Below are 24015 nucleotides of genomic sequence, written 5' to 3'. Positions count from 1 at the left end.
CACCCTGTACGATGGTGATGGTGTCCAGCAGGAGGCAACGGTGAACAAAACGCTCAAGCCGTTTGGAAGAAGAGCAACAAAACAGCAACAACAACAACAAAAATGAACAAAACAAAAGCACTTTAGTTCCTTTCTTTTCGTTCGAAAAGCAGCAGCACCAAGAAACGAAGACTTTTGTTGGATTTTTTTTTCGTGGGGGAAAACAAGAAGTACCACACGGTGACACCAGTCCGAAGCATTGGTGAAGAATGTACGCAAAACGCTCTGTGGCTGATGGTAGAAAAACAGCCACATAAATCTACCGCAGAGGTATGGTTGCTTTTTTTCTTTTCTGCACTGTGCTTTCGCTCTATTCTGCAACGACGGAGTACGACGAACCAGAAGCAAGTTCAAAAGCCGAGGTCATCTCTTAACAGACTTCGCCTGCAATTGCACCAAAATGCAAATCAAGTAGGACGCACGATGCTGCTTCCTGGGAAATTGGGAACCAAGTCCGCACCACGACTCCAAGTGGTCAATATGTAAACGGGGAGTTCAGCTTGTGATACAAAATAAGTAGGAAGGACCATCATTATCATTCCCCCCCGAGGCGCTTGCTTTGAGTTGTTTAATTTTTGAACCCCCAAAACCGGGTAATGAAACGACCCACCCAAACGTTGGGTAGCGTTTTGCGTTACCCGCTCTAAATGAATGTTGCATATCCTTGGGCTTGGGCTTGCGTTTTGTGAAGTAATCACAGAAATTGGATCCAATTCTCGGGTCGCCTTTCCGGCGGGGTTCGTTCGCAATGTTATCAAAGTGTTGTCGTTGTCGTCGCCATCGGTGTAGGTCCTGCAATGTTTTGTTTATACTCGGTGGGCAAGAGTAAGCGCGCTTGCTTGAAATCCCCCAGAATAAAGGGATGCTGGATGCTGCTGCCGGACCGTCTCGTTCTCATTAAGCTTCCTAGTTTCATTTCCAGCCAGCCCAAAACCCTCCCGGTGCTTAACAACGACCGTGTGTCGGTGCTTCTAGGACGATGTAATTATGTGTCCGAGGATGTTGTTTTTTTTGTTGGGAGTTGAAGAGATGCAGAGCAGGATCTCTCCATCGCTTTGGTCACTGTTGTTGGTGCTGGTTGCTTCATTTCTGAGTTTTGGGTTGGTTGTGGTGGTCCGAACTGAACCTTGCCCTTTTTAATGTCCTTACTGTTGGTGTTGCCGTTTGGGAGCTGGGTGCATGATCCGACCGTCCGAACGGGTGTTGGAAGTTAATGATGCGCTACTGGAACAGCTTCAATGATCCTGAGGACCTGTGTTTGTGTTGGGTGGATGATACCCATTCATAAAGACATTAGGCTGCAGTGCATTCCCTTCGTGCGGGGAGGACGCGTACGAGTGCTTTTTGGGGGGAGTGTGGAAGGTTACTGATAACTATCAACGTTAAGAGCAGCTTAGTCGAGTGAAGGGATGATGGGACAGTGATAAATGTTTCCTAAAATGGGTGCAGGATCATCTCAAATTGGAAGACTGAAAGCTCCATCGCTTTAAGCTCCGTTCGTTCACACCATTACCGAGCTTGGTTTGACACGTCGAACGTTTCTGCTTCGATGATCCGTCTAGAATCGTCCTGATTCTTGCTAGACGTTCGTTTCCCAAACTACTTTCTTTCCCTTTTTATCATACCTTCCGCAGGTTTCACAGTCCGTCCAGTCATGTCCCGTGCGCTCTGTTTCGATCATCAATTCTACCTGTCACATTACCCGCAAAGCGGGAACATTCTCTCTCTCTCTCGATCCATTCCAAAACTATCGCAACGAAACGTTCATTCTCTTCTTTATCAAACAAATTCGATGATAGTTTTCCATGCTGCTCGCCGGGCACAGCGAGTAGAAGAAACTGGGTACAATAAAAAGCATCAAAAATCGAGCCGATTGCAGCTGATAGATGATGTCATACGGCGGGGTTGACTTTGATTGAAAGCTTTCGGGTGCCGGACGAATGCTTGGCAAGCGGCAAACCCCGGACGTGCCACTGGCAGGAGGAGCGTAGCCGTAGCACAGCAAGAGCACAGAGGAGCCTAGAAAAAATGATGCCGTGGATTTTGTGTGACGTTTTCGGGCAGTGCAGTGATTCCGTGCCCGTTCGATGCCCGGTTTGTATTTAGGGTTAAATAAATGTTTTGATGGGGGTTTAATGACGTTGTAAGTAACTGATGCTGTCGCAGGAAGGAACCTGTTATGGAAGAGCGCATTGCTGTTCTGGATCGTTGGATGAGTCTTCGAACAGAATAATAAACCCTTTTTAAGGACTGATGTAATTGAGGCAATTTGTACTTGATCTACATTTGGCATCCGATCACCCAGCTTGTCTCAAGAAGCAAATGGAACTGGTACACAGCACAGCAATCACCACCATTACTGACATCCCACGTAAACACACAAACACAGCACGTCTCAGAGCAAGCAATCCTTGGCAAGTAGCCATTCTCCAGAACTGGACACCACAAGCAACCTGACGTAATGTCACTTCTGTGCGTGTAGACCGACATTCTCACGATCCTTTCCGTTCGGATCAATTTCGACGCTGGGATCCGTGGGATCCGTGGATCGATCGGTCCTGCAACCGGAGGGTGCACGATTAATTGACTTGCCTGGCCAAACTGGCCCAACCAAAAAACAAGCACAACAAAAAGCAGAAACCACACCACGCGAAAATGGCGAGTGAAAAGTAAATAAATAATGAGATAAAATATTCGCTATATAATTTAATCCTACACTAATGATAAGTAATGGCGTGCGCGGAGGGGTATACGCAGCACCAAGTCGGCGATCGACCGTGGGGCAGTTTACGGGCTTTACCTGCCCGAATCCCGAATTGTGCCAGTGCGACTGTGTCTTGTGTTCCTCTTCCTTTCAGCCTGCGAACCCGCAGCTTTTCGGGAGGGATGTAAAAACGCACCCATGTACGAGCGAGTATCTTTAAATGTCTTCTGAGAATGTCGCTCGTGTTTGGGACGCTTACCAACGTGGGACATGACATCGTTAAACGGACGACCACTTGACGCAGCCTCACAGGGAAAAACGCAGGAGAGAGAGAGAGTATAAAAATGGACCGAAAAAGCGCATCCCACACTAAACTTTCAAGCGAGGCCCGAGTGTCAGAAGCGCTAATTAAGACGATGGCTCGTTAATCGGTATCGGTATGTGCGTGCTGCTGCTGTTACTACTATCGAGCCTGTCTGGAATGTGTAAGGATGCTGGCAGGTTGATGTTGGTGTACGTTTAAACGGTTTCTGCTGCAGCAATCGCCCCGAACAAACATTTACCGTCCCGCTTTTCGGGTGCGTGTGTGTGTGTGTGTGGAGAGAGATTACGACGGTCTGGTCTAATTAGAGGTTCCTTTAAGGTGTCAAGATGCGTGGTACGATGGGAAGCAATGCTGAGCCACTTGCTGGATTGCTCACGGGAGGGAAATTAAAAGGCAAAAAGGTCTTCAGAGCTGCGGGGCTGAATGATCTTATCAGAGATGGTGGTGCTAAGTCTATTGAGATGTTTGGTAAAAAGGGTGTCTCTTATTTCGTAGCCAACGTTTATTGCTCTTCAATTAGTTGTTACGGGCAATGGTAGGTAAATTGTGTGTGATATTGCAGTTGAGTATGTTTTTTGGAGCAAGGTTTTTGCTTCCTTTTCTCCGAGCGAGTGAGTCATAATCGAAGTACGAACTAATAAATACCTCCATTAGAGCATCCCAGCAAGTCCCACTTTGCCTGCACCACTCAACCCATCCAGAACCGCTGAGCTTGATTAATTTTATGTCAGGTCCACCCGGGGTAGCGCTCGATTAGGGTTGGATGCTCCGTCCTCGGTGACCCTCTAGCGCAACGATGTTCTGCGATAAATTGCTAGACGTAAACAAACCCATTAAAGGCTGATAAAATAAAATACAGCGCGTGGTGTAGGGTTTGAGATAAATAAACACAGACAAGCACACACACACGCACATAGATACAAGAGGAAAGCTCTGGTCCCTTTTTTGGAACACCCCGAGATCGACAGATTTTTGGAGCCAAATCAAAACCAAACTCCCCTCTTTTCCAACCTTCCTTCCAGTCCGTGGAACGACGATGAAAATGAATCTAATAAAAAAGAATCGAACTCACCCATCGGACGGTCGCGAGAAGCGTCTCGGGATGAAGCGAAGACCACAGCACCAGCTTGCCAGACTCCGTCTTGAGCCGTCTCCTTTCACTTTGTTATACATTTCATACCTCAGTTATGCTATAAATCAAACTTAAGAGTCCATAAATAATCGTTCGATACTTCATCTTCGTCTCGCGGGGGTAATGGGAATGGTGTACGCTCTTTGCTTTTTCTCTCTCTCTCTTTCTTTCTCTGGTGTCTTCTATCACTCCTGGGCAAAGAGTGAGAGAGATTCCTAAGGCTAATGCGCTCGAGGGATGAATCCCCTGTTGGATGCTGGAAGCATTGCGCCTCCAGCCGGGGAACCTGTTCCAATCTTGCTCGCGTGCGCGCACTCTAAACGCTTACAACCTATCCAGCAAAGCTTTTAGATGGCGTTGGTCAGCATTTTTCACTCCGCATTTCACGCAGCGGCAGGACCGAAACAAATCCTCCCATCCGAGACGGAATGTAGCGTTTGCGTGGCACTGATCGGAGGCTGAAGATTGTACAAAACTAAGAACCGGAGCGGAGGAAAACGTAACGTCCAGGTTGTGCGTCCCGGTTAAAATTATGCAGATTCGATTGAACATTCCATTCAGAGGAAGAAAAAAAAGTCGATCAGGTGCTGTTGCAGGCTAACGAGCGAGGCTAACACTTTGTAGCAGCGCATGCTGGAGCCTTTGCCAAGTGCAAAGGCGCGAGGTGTCGATCAACGTTAGTAACGATCGAACAGAAACATCATTACGCTGACAGTTGTCTCTGATTCGTAAAACAAATGGCTGCTGGAGGCTTCTGCAGGCTTTACTTTCACCCTCCCACCAGCTTCATTAGCCACAAACAGTCCTCCCAACACCTATCAAGGCTCCGTTCTGTACGATCTTTCTAGCTAAATATCACAGTAACAAAGGGGAGGACGAAAGGAGGCTCCCTCTGCACGATCACGTCCGCTTCATTTGTCATCCGTTTTTATTACCCAATTAGGTGACGCGTAAGTCGATCAAATTAAATTTAATTAACCGTTGTCATGTCGATGTTCGTCGCAGCGCATCGGCAGCACTGTTTTGGCTGGTATTGCCAATAAATACTTCACCAGTAAAATTGGGAAGAAGTTAGCATACCGTTCCTTCCAACGCGCTTTCGTGCCCTTTTCTACCATCTACCACAAAGCGTTTTGTTATGTACACATTCACCCACACACACACTCACACACACAGTGTGTTGCCACTTCCTGATGCTGTAAATTTGCCACTTTACGGCACAATTATGGAAAGTTTTCGCGCGCTAACATGAACGCTGACAGATGGCGCAATGATGGCGGGTTGGCTGGGGAACCTCATTTCATGGTTTTGCCACAAAACGTCCTTCCAGCTCGATGGTAACCGAAATCGTGCATTTGATGGAAAGTGTTTTTTGTTGTTGTTGTTGTTGTTGTTCTTGTTGATGCTGTATTTGGAGTATTTGCTCCTCGTCAGCACCGATGGAACGGTACCGATTTTGCGCCAGGATGGAGAAAAGTTGAACCTTTTTTTTGCTGTGCAACTTGCGCTGTATGTTTGCCCTCTGCCTTGCTTGCGTGATAATACTCTCCCACAGACCGCGCACAGATTTACGACACGAACTGTCCGATAAATCAGGTCACCACGAACGTGGGGAGCTGGGCAGGAGTGGAGTTTATCGTGTCGTGCTTTTATTTCAGCCACCGGATGTGAAAGTAGCTTTAGCGTTCCTTCGTGTATTATGTGTTCTTTTTTTTTTGCTTTGCGCCAACTTGCTTCGGAAACAGGATAACTAACTACCACTGGAAGCCACCGGTCGCAAACGGAGGCTGTATTAATTCCCATCGCCGCACGCCCCAGCAAGGCGATCGCCAAATAGGATATCAGAAATCAGCCCGACAGTTGGCGGACGGTTCACTTAATCCGACGAGATAGCTGCTTCTGCGAAGGTAGGGAGCAGAGGGAAGATATTTTTGAAGCGACGTCAAAATGGAAGTCGTACTGCAGGCAGGGTAGAGGGAATTTGTGGAAGAAAAAAAACAGTCACTCATTAATGGGTAATTAAGCGCCCCAACCCCGACCAGGGGGACGACAATCTTCCCATTGCCCGCCCGGACAAGTGGCTATCAAGAGCGGAGTAGTGCGGCTCAGGCAGGTCTTATCTTTATGTGTCACGAACTACTACTACTGCTGGGTTTTGGTTAGCTAAATGACATTACGGCGGTGTATGCGTATATCGCAATAAAACGATAATTAATTGGTTACCGCTTAACTGCAACTGGTTTTTCGGGTCGACCAGAAGCGACACGGGACGTGCTGTCAGAAGCTTTCGGAAGCCGGCAACTCCAGTGGAAGCCGTTGTCACATCGCGGCAGATCTACGAGGTTGCGAATGTCTGCCTTCTTCGAGCCCCAATTGTGAGCGCATATTAAGAAGCTGCCTTTGCTTAAGCTTTAACCCATGGAGGGCTCTTTATCCCGCGCCGGGAATGGAGCGTGGTTGTGATAAAACCAGAAACATAAAACCACTCCAGCCACTCCAGCGAATCGGAAATGCCTGGGGTGTGACGATTAAACCCCACCCGTAAACGGTGCATATTTTTGGAGCCCGGACGGTGTTTGTCACAACTACAACCTGCTTCGGTAGTGAGCTCCAGCTTGCTTATCTTAATGGATCTGGACTTGCCAGGTACTGCACGGCTGCCTGGTCTTGCGTGACATAAACGCACACGGAGAGGAACGTGGTGAAGAGATTGGCAAGCGCTGCGTGGCGTGTTGGCGTGCAATATAAATACCTAACCCTCATAAAAGCGTACTAAAAAAAACGGTACGAAACACACAACCAGGAACAGTTACTGACCTCGGGGCAGTTACCATGCATGTGGTGATACAGTTGTTGCAAAATGGAACACCAGAGAGGGAGTGAGAGGGAGGAACTTTCTGCATCTGACCAGTCGGAAAATGCCGCAATGGTTGTTGGTGAGCTTCCAGGAAGCTTTAGTTATCTTTGGATCACGTCTGGGATTTTCACGTTTGGTACTGTAGATAATGTTAATAAAAAAACTACCAAAAGAATATAACTGTACAGTACTAGGCTGTAGTGTGGAATGGCTTAGTAGTGTAGCTGATAGACTTGAAGTGTCCTTTAGGACCTAATGAATATTGATCCTCTACTGGACCAAGTTATTGCTGTAGAAATGTTAACAATTCATGTAAAAAATAGGAAGTTTAGGTAGCAAAGAGGGTCAAGACTTAAATATAAATGTAAACAAATATCGGAAGATTTTAGTGAACAAAGAGAAGAATATCTCTTGATTGTTATTCTCCTATTTACTAATCATATTACCCAAAAATCCCAATCCCGTCCAATAGGGGCGGTCCCGTGGTACAGTCGTCAACTCGTACAACTTGCGAACATGCCTTTCATAGGTTCAAACATAGAATGGACCGTCTCCCCGTAGCAAGGATCGACTATCCGGCTGTGTGGTAATGAATTAAGTCTCGAAAGCCTGTATGGGCCGGCATGTCCGCGTAGGGCGTTATGCCAAATGGAAGAATTACCCAATAAACTCTTCTCTCTACCACTGTTATCTTCTGCGAACAAAATCGCTACTACATTCCTGGAATATTTTGTCTCGCACTTGACCACCACACAAGATGGTCCAACGTAGCAATGAGTATTTGCTTCCTTCGTGCAGATGGCAAATGTCTTATTAGCCTAGAAGAGCAATGCTCAAAATATGTCAGATAGAATGTGTTTCTGAAGACTACAGGATGTCTCATGTTGACAGAGCTCCTAGCAAAGTTTGTGCCCTTCAGACCCTCTGGATCTCCGCGCTTGTAGTATAAGTCATCCAGAGCTCCTTAAAGACAGTTTTGTTAGCAGTATATCTATTGACAAGCTCGTCAGATCGAATTCGCGACAATAGGTACAAACCAATACGGTTTGTTGTAGTGTACTTCCACCCATCGTTCGATCCATCTGGATTGAGTGGTACCTATCATGGTGGCACAATCGCTCATCCTCCGCCCCATGCATGTCCAAGACCTCCAAGCCAGTGTTGTTTCTCCAAACAAATGTCTCCGTTTCGATGAGCTCAGAGATTAAATGTTGCCATCGCCCTCAATCAAGCGAACGGTATTTACACTTCAAACAAAACCCAACACTCGAGACCGATTGGCCGCCTGGCTCGCATCGTACCGGCCCGTTGTCTACCTTGCGAAGAAATTGCGTCAAAGCCCATCCCACCGAGGAGCGTAGGAAAAAAACACGCAATCCTCCCCCTCCGCGTGTTAGTCAGTTCGCAGAATTACGTTCCCGCACTGCCAATCGCACTAGGACGGGGGGAGGATTAGTGTCGCTCGGTGTCCATGGCACACACAAGCAAACGCACCCGTGGACCCCGTGGGGGGGCGCTCCTCAAATGTCAACCGGGTGGACCGGGCCCCGCTTCTCAATATCGATGCCCAACGGCAGCGGTTGTTGTTCAGTGTTTGGTGAATATTCAAATTAATCAACTACCGAATTTGTCCTGCCGAACCTTCGCACCCTCTCCCCAGGTTGCCTCTGGACGGGGTTGATTTCTTGAGAAAACCACAGGCTACCACCGGCCCGGCTTAAGCCGGGTTTAATAAGCCTCTTTGCCGTTTTTTTTCGTCCTCCTCAGCTCTGGTCACACCTTCCTCTTCTCCTCTTCACCATGTGCAACTCCGATTGCGCGATCGCGTAAGCCTTCTGGTTTCTGGTGGATGATCATTTATTTTCGCCAGACGTCGCAACTGCAACACGTACACCCCGTCGCCGTCATGTCCAACTGGCATCAAGTGGCTAACTGGGCGGATTAAGATGATGTATGTCTTTTCGGTGGAATTGACGGCGGCTTGAGGGACGCTTGAGTGTGATTAATTCGGCCGTGCAAGCGTTTAGCGTTGCGTTCCGGTTCGACCAAAGGGGAAATTCCGGTTGCTCGCTTGTGCATCGCGGGCGCGCGATAATAGTGACAATAGCCCCGTGCGGGTATGCCGGGATTTGAAGTAGTCCGAAAACCCGTTGACACGCCACCACCACCCCGGGGCCCTGGTTTGAAGCGTAAATTATGCGTCGCGTGAAAGTTCGCCAAAAGGGTTGTGTTTGCGTTACTGTTTAACATTTGCGTCGGTGACATTTCGTCGAATAGCACACTCTCGGGGCAGGGCCCGGGCTCCCGGAATGGCCCCGATGAGTAATAAGTGACTTTTAAATGGAGAAGGCTTTGCTGAGCTGCAGCTTATCGTGAGCGTGATTCACAGGGAATCATAAATCTTAATTATAAAACAAACAAAGCAGTAGAAATCGGTTGTGTCCGATCGATTTGGCTGCCGCACGAAAGGTTTGTCGTGGTTAATGAGCGTACAAGATGCTGATAACGGGAGAGGTATAATAATTTATTAAACAAAGAACATAAGAAGCGTGAAATGAGAGATTTACTCGACGATAGGGTTCTCGAAATGCAAATACCGCTCCAGCTGTGTAGTCGATCGTGTCCAATCGCTTGTACCGTAACTGCTACTCGTTGAGTGATAAACATATTTTTCCGATTTTCATACCCAAGTGACACACCTAAGCCGGAAGCGTGACGAAGCGAATATCCTCATCCGATTACAGCAGACGCTCACTGGAGAGTTATCTACCGCACGAAACGGGTTCCCTTAATTACGGGCTACCGAACGTCGATAATTATTTAAATCACATGCAAAGCTCATCCTCTCTTCATGTAAGCTTTTCCTGTTTTTATGCCCCTTTTTGTGGCGCTGTTGAAAGGAAAACCATCCTAATTCTGAACCGCTGGAAAATCAGTGTGCTGCCATTTCTCTTCTCGTACGCCTATCAATCGTCAGCTCAGCGCGAGAAGCTTTTGCCAGCTCAAAATGGCACCCCAGAGACACCACGTTTTCCCAGCCTGATACTTCCCTTTCCAGTGGTTTGTGGTGCCTGATCCAGTTTGGCGGTGGCGTGCCGTTAATCCTCGCCAATGTCTGTCTTCTGACGGGGGTAAGGCAACGAAAAACCCGGCCTACGCCTATCGCCAACACCCTCGAAAAAGGCCAGACGTCGTCGTCGTCGTCGTAGTCGTCGAATCTTAATTATGACGATATTTTTTATCATATTTTCCGATTAAATTACAGTTCCACCACCGGTTGAGCTTCTGGTTTGGTGTGCAAGAAGCACTCGCGCGCATTGGGCGGGTTTCGGTGGATGCCAGTGGGTGGAGGGGGTACACAAGCGCACAGATCAGATAGTGGGGCCTGTCACACCGGGAGCTTGCGATCGTTAATAATCTTAATCCCGGTAGAGTTGCTCGCCGTACCGCGCGTTGCTGGAAGTCGCTCCCGGAGTGTTGGAGTGTGAGTTGTTTTTTTCTTATTCTTTCTCCTACTTCTACCAATGTTCGGTAGCCATGTACTTCGTTAACCTTGTCCAAGCCTTCAAGCACAGTACCTGTGCCCAGCACTGTCCCGTGATTGGCGTCCGGCTAAAGGTAAGCTTAATTTATTGATAATTAGATTTGATTCGATAACGATTAAATTCAATGGTTTCTGCTGGTGGGACGACATAAATTTACCGATTAGAACAGAGCTGCATGGTGGGACAACCATGGCGTAGCGTATCGCACCGAGCGAGCGCTTCCTTCGCAGCCACGATCGATCGATTGATCGACCGGTTGGATGCGGTTTGGCTCCGAGCGCCCGAGCGTCTTACCGTTTGCGAGAAGCTCGTCCGGAACCTCCCGGAGGCCGAGGCTAATCCGATCGTAAGCCGTGGATTTACGAGGGATATGTTCCGGCCCGCATCGTCATTGGTGGGTGGGAGGGGTTTCGCTTCTTAGAAGCACCCACCGCGTGCCCCCAACCGGGAGGGATAGACAGGGATTTAAATAGGACATTGGATTCCGGGTGAATGCTTGCTTTACTTCATAGCTTCATTTCTGCCTCCTACCGCTCGTAAGCTTCTTCCACACGTTGACGTTTGGCTTCGTTCAAAGGTGAAAGAAAAGTGCACCTTGAGGACTGCATTCTCGCACCAGACACAGCACCGGACACCGGGGTCCATATTCCATCAAGCGCGGACAAAAAAAAAACACACACCGGATGGGCCACCGAGATCAAGGATGGGATGTTAAAAATTCATTAAAACGCAATCTTGCTGAAAGCACCCGTTTGCACCGTTTTGCCCGACCCGGCTGCTCGTTGCAGACAAAAACGCGGGGTGATGGCACGTAGACAAAAACGGAAAGAAAAACAGCTCCGTTGACAGGAAATAGCAATAGGGGTGGTGCAGATGCGATTTTTGTTTTTTGTTTGAGCGGAAGACATTTTCCATCGACGAAAGCCAGACACGGATGTGCAGAAAAAGAGTTGCCAAGCAAAAAGAGTCCGAGCAGGGAGCTTCTTTGTCCAGAGGGAATTCTCATGACTGGGACAATTTTTCCGGTACGTGAAGCACACCAAACGAACTTCCAACAAAGACCAACACGAGACAATGTGTGCTCGGTGTACTGGAGTTTCGGTAGCAGTTACACTATGATCAAGGGATGTTTGACCTGTCCCCAAGGTGGACAAAGGAATCAATACTTCCTGGAAGACTGGTTTTGCCCCAGAATTGGCACTGATTGCAACGTGGAACTGATTTTAAATGGTTTTACACTGATGGAAAGCGTGCTCTTTGATGTGATAACTGATGTAATCTACTATTGATTTCCTTTGGAGCGATGCTTTGGCACGAAACATCTGCAAAAAATAGGAAGAATCTTTCAAAAGCTTGCTGACTCAACATCTCTTCAACTTTAGAGCACCATATTTTCATGTCTCTATCATCGGTGGCTTTCAAAAACTTGAAGTTGGCAACGAAACGAGTGCTCTTTAATAAAACATGAGCTGCTTATTGTGACAATCTTTCTCCTTTCTGCACATTGGCACACTGACTGCAAATTTAGCCATCCAAATACTTCCAAAGGCACCATTTTAACATGCAACAGAACGCTAAGGCACCATTTTAACATGCACCAAGACACTTCTGGCCCTCTTTGCCATGCCTCACATACCCAGGAAGATGCACTTTCCGCTTGGCGATTCTGGAAACGCATCACACCTCCACTGTCACCTCGGAGCCGGCAAAGACCTCTACCTCCTCGGCCGGGCTCGTGGTGAGCGGAAAAGTTTCGCACTCCCGTTGATAGATCGAATTACAAACTGCATCCACAAAATGTGCAAGTTTGTGCCCGATGCGCTCTTGCGCGGTGGTGAAAGTTTCGCTTCCACGCAGTGTCGCAGCGTCTTTTGTTGGAATTCGGATCTTGGGTCGGTTTTGTGGGTCGGAGAATACGAAATTGTTGTCCTCTTCTGGTGCGACCACAAATAGAATCGTTATTGTCGGAATTTCGGGAGATTGTATGTGCTCCAGTGATAAATTCTTGGTGTCCTGAAAGAAAGACGAAGCTGTATCGTGATACTTGCAATGACAGGATACAGTGACCCACTGTTTGGAGCATTATTTTGCTGCATGCAATGGATATGGAGGAACTAAAACACCATTAGCAGTGACTGCCTTAAAAAGGGTTGAGGTATCGGTCACTATGTGGACCAGCTCATCGAACCCACCGTGGCCTAGTGCCAGGTGCTAATTGTGTCTCGATGAAGCGTAAACCAATTCCCGAGCCTAATGAAAGTGACCTCGGCAGTAAACTCCCGGTAGGTCTCCCCGTGGAGTGAAATGGCACCGTATGTCTGTGTGTGATTATGCAGCGTAATGTGCACTTGCACTAAAGGGTCGCGGTGCGTTGGTTTTTGTGTTGTGGATAGGTGCTTGAATGCTGCGTGAAAGCGTACATTCACCACAAGAGTCACCACTCTGTGCGTCATGCATCGATGCGTCAACGTAGCCGAGGCTCTCGTGTGTGTGTGTGTGACTAGGCTATTCATTTCCATAAATCAGACGCGCCGTTAAGCTCCATTCTTTCCCACTGGTGCACGGCACTAGCACCGATCGGTTGCATTAAACGCTGGCACTAATTAGCCATTAAACGCCAACACGCACCATGTCGTCGCAGTGACACTAAACTCCGGACCCGTTTTCCCCTCCCCCGGGGCTTTCTGACTCGTCGACGGTGTACACGCAAACGGAAGCAAAAGCCCGTGGGCAGCAGCAGCACCACCAGGGGATGAAGATGTCAACCGCGTTGGAGTAAAGGGAGCAGGAGGCGCATTAAAATGTCCTCCGGCAGTAGGCCGAGGCACTCGTTAGCTCGCGCTGCACATACGCTGTGCGACACATTGCGACGTCAAAAACACCGTGCCGAATGCATAAAATTTAATGAAAATGTTGAAAAACGATTACGACCACGGACTGTCTTTGCGAATTTGCAGTGTGATTGTAGTAAATTTTGATTATGTCCTCCGGGGGGGAGTCTTGGGCCCTGCTTTGGGACGTGTTTGGCCGACCGTCTGTGCAGCAAGTGCCCCTTGCTTTATCTCGTGGTAATGGTGGAGAGTTGTTTTTCGTGTTCTGGTTTGAGGAGAGGGGTTTTTGTGGCCTTTTTTGGGTCAATTTTTGGATGGGCGATGGGTTTACGGGTACGTCCGGTTCGATCAGTAAGGTTGTGGTGCGCTAAATGATTCCATTTCGTACTGAAGCGTCGTTAAAATAAATCGCACGAAGCGTCTTGAAAGGTGCTGTTGGAAGGTATGGAATAGGATGTAATGAGGATGGCTGTTAAATAGTTTGTGGCTTGTGTGTTTGCCTCGTTTTTAGTATCATTGGGAAGCTTTTAGGATCAAGATGACAAATGGAAATGGCTGTGAGAGGTGCAATGAAACGTTTTGTTCTTGGAGGAAATGGTTTGAATTGAATTGAACAGGTTTCGGTGAGATGGAAGTTTAAGAAGCTGTTTGTCACGCCATTAGTAGGACACTAAAGAATCTACTCTTGCGAAGACCTTGTAAATATTGTTTAATGTTTGTCGTACTTTTGAATAACCAAAAATCTTTTAATTCTGTATTTCCTGTCCCCAAAAAACACTCACAAAATAACAGCCAAATAACAACAATTCCTCATACATAATAACACCCGAGGCTAAGAAAAATCCCAGACAACAGGGGAAAAAACGTGAGCCAACGAAATGGACATTTAAATTATGAGCCCTTTGTTCGGCGAACGGCTTAAATCCACAAGGGACCCACCACGGAAAGTCAACCACCGACGACAGCGAATGTTTGTTAGAAGTTTCTTGTTCCTTTCATCCCGATCCACACCCCTGCGCTGTGTGAAAAGCATATCGACACCTCAAGACAATCGATGAGCTGCCTGCAAGAACAAAACCCTCTAATCTTGACCCACACACACAGACACAAACACACAGCAAAATACCACAAGTCGTCGGTTTTCTTCGCTTTTCTTTTCTTCAATCCATTCCCGGCCATCCCGTCGTAGGAAGGAGCGTAGCAGCAGGAACCCCCCACCGTCGCCTGAAACACGAGATGACAAGAAAAATGACCTCGATGTCACGTTTAGGCGACAAAAGTTGGGGACATCGTCCCGTCGTCGTCGTCGTCGTCGTCGATGGCATTCGGTACATTCTTTACCATCTTTTGGCTGTTCGAAAGGCGCAGATCGCGTTTGGATTTGGAGCTGAGGTTGATACAGTTTTTTTCCTTCTTCGCTGTGTGTATTTTTAATCCTTCGGTCAGACTTCCTTAGCGGAGGTTCCTTTTTTTGTCTCCTACTGCTGCTGCTGCTTGCTTTTTCCTTCTTTTCCTCCTTCCTCTACTCTCTCAGTGATCCTCCTCCCCTCTCTCTATTTAAACTTTATTGCCATAATCGGATTATCTGTTAGGACTTATGGGTTACTTCCTTAGCTTTCCTTGCCCGACTGGAGCGGTTTCGTGGAATCGTGCACGGGGACCTCCAAACGAACCGTTCTTTACCTCTTTTTTTGTGTTTGTTTTGTTGATTCTTCGTTCCAGTTCTGTTGTGCGTGTGTTTTTTTTTCTTTCTTTTTGTTGTTGCTTATCAAAACTTCTTGCTTTTCTTGCTATCAAACTTTGCTCCTCTTCGGGTTTCTTCTGTTATTTGCTTCTCATGTTTGCCCGTTTCATTTCAGCGCTTGGGTTTCGCTCATTAAAACGATTTTGTGCTGCTTTTTATCTTTCTTTTGACTTTTTCTTGCTGTTGCTTTGCACTCTGCATCAGCTTGCTTCGTTCGCCATGCCATGCTCAAGGTTCAATTTTCGATGGTTGTTATCCAACCGATATCTGCTACACGCGATGGCTTGTGCGAATTGTGCTTTCGTCCGAAAGGATGTGCCCGAACGGCAAAACCCCAAACGGCACACTAGCGATCACCGTTTGGTCTCACGGCATTCACCGGGCTTATTGAGCTAATGATATGGTTGAATTTTGCAATTCTTTCCAGAACTAATTAGACATCACGCAAATGAGTGGAACAGCCGATCGCCTTCTTCAACCCGGTTCGGGTCGATCATCAGCAGATCCTTTCCATCGCCATCATGGGAAGACTCGCTGACCAGTAATCACTCTAATGAAAAGTCCACACTAATCCATTAGAGGCTCTTTCTTCTTGCGAGACACCGATACAGGGTAGAGCATGCAGCCAAACCAAGCAAACCTACTACTGAAGGCCATGGGGAGGATAATTTTCTTTCGCCAATGCACATTAGCCGGGCATGAAACGCGTTAATGATCAACACCGATTGTTTGCTTTTTGAAAAATCATTTTTTTACTTTATTTCATTCGCTTCAAGACATTTGAGAAACATACAATAATAATAATAAAAAAAAAAACACATAATACAATTAATGATAATGATTGTACGATTTGTCGACCCTTTCTAACTGTGAAGCACTTCACTTAGTGCCGTCTAGTGCCGAAAACTATCATCCTAACAAATTCTAGCGAAAAAAAAGCAACACCGCAGACGAGCTGCAAATGTATCGAATGTTCGAGCGAATCACAAAAAATAACTTACTTGGTAGGAAGTTTTAAGCTAATTCTTACTAACCGACAGGTTCCTGATGTGTATGAGAACTTGCTCTATTTACGCTAATGCTTCACCGTCACAACAACTCTCACACACCAACGAAGCCCGTAAAAAAGAGGGCCCACTGTACACGCCTGCACCCTGAAGCAGGGACATTAGATATGGTTGTGAGAGATGAAGCGTTAAATGCATACTAGAACCGGCAACTGTAATTGAAATCTACACACTACCCCTCACATCGAAGGACAACACACACACCAACATTCACTCATCCGTCAAGGAAGTAGTTTTTTTTATGAACGGTTATTCTTCTCTTTTGTACCGGTTTCAGATTACAACTTCAACTCGCATACTTACAGCGTAATATATCACTAACAGCTGCCATGTTGGGGCTCAACGCGTTGGCAACGCGATGGATAGTCAAAAAAAAGGCACGTCCGTCTACGTGGAGCGTTTGTAAGAATCACTACCGAATCTAGCCTATTTCTCGGAACTGGGTTCTTAAATGCAAAGACTCTCACCTGTACAAAGTTGTTGATGGAGAAGCTAGATCCTCCGCTAAGCTAACCCGGTTACAGACGTATCGGTTTACAGTATTGTCGAAGAAGCACTTCCTAATGCTACCTATTGCTAGCGCTTATCTCTTACTGGAAGTTAACACCGTGAAGAAACCGAGCGTTTGGTTTGTTCACTGACCTACCAAGGCTATTTGCTGCAGATCATCAAGTAAAGGCACTGTTGGCATAACCACTCTATCGCTTAGTGTACTACTGTAGAGTCTATTTGTTACAGAAAAAATGGGGGTACTATTTCTTAAACTTCCTATTGCTCTTTTAAACGCATCAGTAAAGGGGGGAAAAGGAGCTCGACACTTGGTGTCGAACGCGTTGGATTCTAACCTAAAAGGGAGATGTACGCCTCGGAAGCACATTTCTAAAGTCGCAGTTTGTACTGTTGCCGCTCATGCCGCCGGATGTCTACTAGCGACGCATGATGTCCTCTATGCTAAAGCCCGTCTTACGTGGTGGCGGTGGCACTGCCGGTGCTACTACCTGCGGTGTTGTACTCGTGGACGACGAAGAAGCTACCGACGGTGTGGACGAACCTTTCAATGAGCTGGAAGAGCTCGGTGACGCCAGCACTCCCGGGTGTGGATGGTGTGGAGAGGCTGCCGCTGAACTGCTACCAGGTCCGCTGCCGGGTCCAACTAGCACACTCGGAGCTGGTGCTGGTGGCAGTACGACGGGAAGGTTGGACAGGTTCGCAAGGTTGATCGGTACTGCCATTGAGCTCGGAGCTGGTGGTGGTGGAGGTGGCGGTGGAAGAGCAAGCCCGGGTGGAAGATGAGGTGAGAGCAGCACGGGTGATGCAGATGGGACGGAGGGTGACATCAGTGGCATAGGTTCACGGTGCGGTGAGTCCGGAGGTCCCGAATGTACATCTTCCACAAGATGACTCTTGTGAGGTCCACGACTTCCCGGTGGCATGTGTAAGCTGCGACTCATAATGGGATGCGGCTCTCCATCAGGGCCCATGGCGCGCTTGCGGAGTGGAATGTGACTGAGGAAGCTTCCACCTGCATCCAACATTCCTCCGCCGGAACTACTTGTGATTGTTGCTGAGGCACGTCCAATCAGTCCCATCTTGTGGTGAAGATCACGCCGCACATGAAGCATCGGTACGAAGACGTCCGGTGCGTGTGATGAGGGATGTGGCATCACCATCGGCCCACTGTCGCGCGAGTCTTCGCCATGCCCGGTCGGATGCATTGAGCTGGAGTGCTGTGACGATTGGGAAGACATCGACGAGCGACTGCCGTGATCGTACTGAGGACGCATCGTGTACGGGCTCTTGGAACCCATCGGTCGCTCGTGGTGACACTGGACTACCGGTGTGGGGTCCGGTTCGTGTCCCGCCACACTGATAAGATCGTCTTCCTCTTCATCTTCCTCCTCGTCATCCTCGTCGTCGCGAGCGGCACGACGGCGCGCTTCCATCACCGATCGCCGTTCGTCCTCCTCCCGATCGTCATCGTCCAGCTCGGCCGACACGGGCATATCGAGCGGTGGCGAAACGGAACGAAGCCGTCCCGCCGGCGAGTGTACGGGAGAGTCTACCTCCAGCACCGTTTCATCCTCATCTCCGCTCAGCTGATGTCCATCATCGTCCACCCCAACGTCGAGCGCTTCCGACGGAACGTCCCCGACCGTGTGCGTTAGGGCATGGCGCCGCAGGTCGCAGTTCCGGCGGAAGACTTTCCCGCACGAGTTGCACTCGTACGGCTTGTGGTCGGTGTGGGTGAGCAGGTGCGTCTTCAGGTTGGAGCGCTGGTTGAAGCTCCGGTTGCACACGGGACACTTGTGCGGCGATTCCTCCATGTGCAGGATCTTGTGGACGGCGAGGGTGCGCGACTGGCAGAAGCCTTTGCCACATTCGGTGCATTTGAATGGCTTTTCCTTGGAGTGGATGTATCTGTGAAAGAGCGAGAAAAGGTACAAACATTAGTACAGGGTTGGCCCGGGTCAGGTTACGAAATCGGGGTCGAAGTCAACGAGTGACCTCGAGACATTTGGGGTATTTTTGTTTTTTTGGAGAAACGGTTGTCGATTCTGAAGTGATTGTTTGAGCGGCGGCAGACCGTTACGTCTTCCCCTGAAAGGTGATACGGGTTCAAGGAGAAAAGGAAATGTTTTGGAGCTCTGAGTCATGATGTAAATGTGCTGAAGAAGAACATTAAGTTTCAAACTGCTCCAAAGAGATGTTCATAGCGTTTAAAGTCCTTCCAACGATCAAAATGCAGCTTTAACTCTTCCAGTAAAACCATGTATCAGATTGTGATTGTATCTTTATGTCGCCATCATTCATCGATGGTTTGATGCTAATTTCATTTTCCTTCAAGATCGATCCGTTGTCGCATGTCATCGCCAACTCATCATCCTAGAACCGATCTTGAAAGGAAGATATCTCCCATGCAAGGGAAACTCCCTCCTATGACCATGATATACGGGCCATTTCACCAGCGGGCATATCGAATGATACGATTGTTGTGTCAGGCTTTTCCAGTACGAACCATTTTTGGCTCGGAGTTCCTCTTTCCCCACGGCTTCAGGTTAATTTGCTCCGTACCGTGCAACTTGTTATGGAATATGGAAGTAGCCGTCTTTATCTTGTGTGTGTGAGTGTGTTTTCTCGCTACTCTATAACCAAAACCGTATCCAAAGATCCCAAGAACTTCACCGGCTCACGTCAACGGCAGCCATCGGCAGCCCTCTGCCTGAAGATGGTCATCATTGGATGTGTTTTTTTTCATGCCGCACTGTGGTGGTTGTTTCTACTAAATGCTATCGAAACACGAAACATCACCCCCCAACCACCCACAAAATGTTCGCTCGTGTTCCGTTGGAGCTGTAACACGGTTATACCGAGAGCACCAGTTTGCACACAGTCGACTGTGAAAGTGGAAGAAGTCGCCACCGTTGCGGAATGGAAAAACAATCACAAAACCATGAAGGATGGGCTGAGAAAGCTAGGAGGCGGGTTTGCCTTCCTTTTTTATACCCCCACACCCCACTCCGTGTCGTTGTATCATGGCCGGGATTTTCTCGGTACAACCTGGAAGCCAGCAGCGACGGCAACCTCGGAGCGAATCCAATTCGAAAGGATTGATTTCTCGCCGGTGCGATGGGAAGGCAAATGATGGCAAAAAGATTGCATGATACGGTTGACTGGTTGATTGAGATGGGGGGGCATGATTTAACGAGGAAGCAGAAGGAACGCTTGTTGCCCTTGGTTCGCATCAAAACACGGGACGTGTGTAGCAGCGTGTTTGAAGTGCATTTGCTTCAACGGGCTCGTCTCTGGCGCTCCATCCTTTTGGTTGGTTCGATCTGATAAGAAAAGCCCGCAAGACCACCAACGGATTGGTGGGAGGGGTGATGGTGGTCTTGCATCGAACCGAGAGCGTCCTGCCGCATCGATATTGAATTAATGAATAGCAAATATTGATGCTGGGTTGTGTATTGACTGTTGCTGGTGCGCTTTACTGGCGCGTGGCGTGCGTATCGATTCGGAGCTGCAGTGTAGCGCAGGAACGCTAAAGTGTGGTCTACATTGTTGCAGCTTCGCTTGCAAAACCAGCCTACTGAACAGGCAAACCGATTTAATGGATGTTTTCATTGCGAGACAGAAATAGCTTCCTCTCTCTCTCTCTCTCTTCTGCTAGAAATAATATAGAGAAAATAGAAAAGAAGCACATTGTAGTAGTTGACACAGTGTGTCCACCAATAAAAAAGCCGAAATTACCACCACCAAAGTACGTTGATGATACGGGCTTGCAGTGTGGTGATTTAGGTAGTCCGCAAGTCAGTGAAATGGCTTAAGCCCATCCAAAATATGCACAATCCCTCCCAGCGTTGAGAGGCTGCCGTTGCCAAAAAAAAGCTATCCCACCGCCAGAGTTGTGACGGTGGCATAATTTATTGGGTAATTTACGACAGAAGCAGAGACCACCATTGCCATTCCCGGATCCACTTTTCGACAGTTTTACACTTTACCCTTGGTTGTCAGTGGCTCGAGGCTGCTGCTGGTGTTGGTTTTTTTCCTTTTCGTTGTTCGCTTTTCGCCGCGACGTTCCCACAAACACTGCCCCTGTCTCATTAGCCGGAAACTACACCGAGGCCCCGTATATCATGTGCGCGGTTGCAAGCGGATGATTTAGGAATTATGATAATAATGCACACACACACAAACATACCATAATCGGCGTCATCGAGGCCCCGGGGAGGTGGGAAAGAAGGATACTGCCCTGGAATCATCATCTGTCGCCCTGGAGCTTCTTACACGGCACGGAAGGTAATAAAATAAACGTCACACAACTGCTGCACTGCTGCAGTTGTTGCGCCAAGCGCGTAAAGCAGTTGCACGGTAGGACATTACTCTTGGTAGCTTAATTAGCAGTAGCCTTTCGTCTTTCGCTGTTCAGCCCGGTCCCGGGTGATGGATCGACTCCGACCACCAACCGACCGAAACGGACAACGTACCAACTGGTGCATCATTAGTGTCGCGTTAACGATTCTGGACTGGGTCGGGGAAGGGAGGAGGATGGGAAAAAAGATTTAAACACACGAACAAACAAATAAAATTCCCATTGCGACGAGTACAACCCCGGTGGTTGTGCGAATTTGTGTCCCCAAAAGGCACCAGAGACCACCCGAGCTGATGCTTGTAGTTACCTTGTTCCAGGAAGTCAGAGCGAAAATTTACATTCAACGGGCTGGGTTTGGTTAGAAATGACATGCTCAGGAATGGTTTTAGAGGCAGGATGCTGAAGGCCACCGTGAACAACACCCAGAGGAGAAGCAATGTTTCGGCGCTATGTAAGCTTCCTGCTGCAAAGAGCCCATTTTGTGCTGCCGAATGCATACATGCAGGCGCTGTGCGCGTTCCAATCGCATCGAGTGCTGCGGTTTTGCGTTTCGTGGTAGAAGAGCTACAAAATTGGTAACCGAAACTGACATTCCATCATGGGTAACGAGGGATGAAATTAAGGACGATTGGTGGTGGAGCTTTGTGACTCGTTTTATATGTGTTTTTGGTATCATTTTAAATCGAATTTTGATCTGATGTTATGAAGGCTCTTTAAAATAAAAAAGGGGAATTAAATTGCATTTCCACATTCAGTAGCTGAGCACAATTTCAACCAAATTAAGCCTGTTGATTATTTGTGCCAGCCAAAAATGAAAGCTTCGTGGAAGATGAGTCCTATGAAAATGGGGTTGGAATTATGCATGAGCTTCAAATGGACGGTCCGTGCCTAATTGATGACAGATTATGGTTCAGTGGCTCCCTCTCCGCAATGCTGCACACGGTACATAGACCTAGCCATTGGAGATCAATTTCCAACAATTCTTTACAAAAATTAGACCCACTACGGAAAGCAGTTGGGTGAAAAGAGCCGTGGAAGCGGGATTTTCTATCGTTAATGCATGTGATGCACGCATGTGAAATTATTTATTGGCTCAGCAAATTTGAATCGGTTTGACCTGAACGCCGATCGCAACAACAGGTTTCCCGTGCCGTGTACGCCTTCTGGTCGAATGGTCACCGAAATGCAGCGCGTGTAGTCGGGCAGCATGTTGCAGCGTGTTTGTGCAGTGCAGCTTCCGGGAAGGTTTTGCCCTGATATTGCTGACAGTACCGGGAAAGTTTCCATACCAAAAGCACACGCGTGCATGGGAATGCTGCGGGTCTTTCCGGGATGTTTTGCACATCGAATTGCACCGGTGAACCGGTTTCGGGGGATTAAGGTCGTGAAAGGGTAGTTGTCGGCGCAAGAGACCAGTAGTAGTGGATGAAAAAGGTGATTAAAGCTATCATAATTAATTATATTTAATCAGTGAGATGTCGTGTGGGTCAGATACTGCTCCATTCGTTGCGTTGCTTATGTTAATTCTTGTTTTATTTATTCAAGTTCAAAGACGTGCTGCTGCAGTTGCAGTTGACTCACTGCATCTAATAACATTGCTGTACTGCCCACAGTTACCATGCATCTGAGGAAGCTGTAAATGTAATTAAATACACCATCATTCACAAGATCTCGCAGGGCGGAAAAAATCGAAGCCAGTACCTGCTGCGTCTGCAAAACGAATGACGCCCTCGATTGCAACAAAGTACTCAAGTCGAGGCGCACTCAACCGCCATGCTCCGAACCCTACCGGAAGGGTAAGAGGGATATTCAATAAGCAGCTTAATCCGGGAATATTAGCATCAACGCTCTCTGCAGCTTCAAGCAGCCAAACGGTACACAATGTAAGCTTCCGCCACTGCAATCGATGCTCAGCGGGGTGGAAAAATATTAATCCGATCAGTGCTCTGTGGACCATCTCCACCGTCTACCACCGCATGGGACAAAATGTGGGATGGTGCAGAAACAAACACAAAAAACATTCACCCGAGTCTTGCGATTAATTGCTTTTTTACTTAAGCGCTTCAAAACGGAAGGTTTGATAAGATCGGGCTGAACTGTTGATCACAAACTAGCTGTCACGAGTAGGGAGACGACGCGAAGCAAAAAGGAAAGAAATCGTTCTCGAGAGCAAAGACGGAAACCAGTTCGAGGGTGTGTGTGTGTGTGTGTGAAGATTGCAAAAGCACACGCAGAAGGGGCTTAAAGGGTGTAGCAGCAAAAACACACAACCCCTCAAACCACTCGAGAAACTGGTTTCGTTGGCGTGCGCGTTATCTTTATCGACCATCGACCAACGACGATGACGACGAGGACTGAAGAACGGTCGTCGTAACTCCGGAGATGTTTCCCGGAGGCAGATGAGCTTACCAAAGTGTGTGTGTGTGTGCACAAGAACGTCGCAGAACGACCGGATGTGCGGGATTGATATTCATGAGCGGTAGAATGTCGCTGCCACAGCGCGGCGAAAGGAAAGGCTTCTGATAAGGAAAAGTTGATCGAGCTATTGATGCTCTAAATTAATTTCCTGCAAACCGGTGACGCCAGAAGGTAGACAATTAGTGGAGAAGACAACAAATGAAGTGGAGCATGCCTCAAGAGCTGTATCATTTTATTCGAATGATGATATCTCTTTAAATGAACAAACGCTTGAATGTCAATTCAGATCGAAATAAACACTGAATCTGATTATTTAAAATAGTTTGTAATTTTTCACCTTGACAGTAATAGGTTTAAAATTTCAATATTAAACTCTACCGCTATCAAAATAAGCGTTCCAATGCTTACACCGCTCGACATTGCGGAGGTGATTGGGGTAGTGATCAAAATTTCACCGAAAACTGTGGCTCACTATCGATCGGC

The 24015-nt window shown here is 47.8% G+C and overlaps 1 protein-coding gene across 1 annotated transcript in view; it reads right to left on the bottom strand.

Annotated features, from left to right (window-relative positions):
* Positions 1 to 16496: 16496 nt before the first annotated feature.
* Positions 16497 to 24015, bottom strand: part of LOC120955790 (protein bowel) — a 41652-nt gene continuing 34133 nt past the window's right edge. The window contains exon 3 of the mRNA XM_040376940.2: positions 16497 to 18662. Within this exon, the coding sequence (XP_040232874.2) occupies positions 17171 to 18662 (1492 nt within the window). The 3' untranslated portion in view covers positions 16497 to 17170. The remainder of the gene's footprint in view (positions 18663 to 24015) is intronic.

The sequence above is a fragment of the Anopheles coluzzii genome, chromosome 3 (assembly GCF_943734685.1).
Source record: "Anopheles coluzzii chromosome 3, AcolN3, whole genome shotgun sequence".
Lineage (NCBI taxonomy): Eukaryota > Metazoa > Arthropoda > Insecta > Diptera > Culicidae > Anopheles > Anopheles coluzzii.
This window is presented reverse-complemented; position numbering and strand designations above follow the sequence as displayed.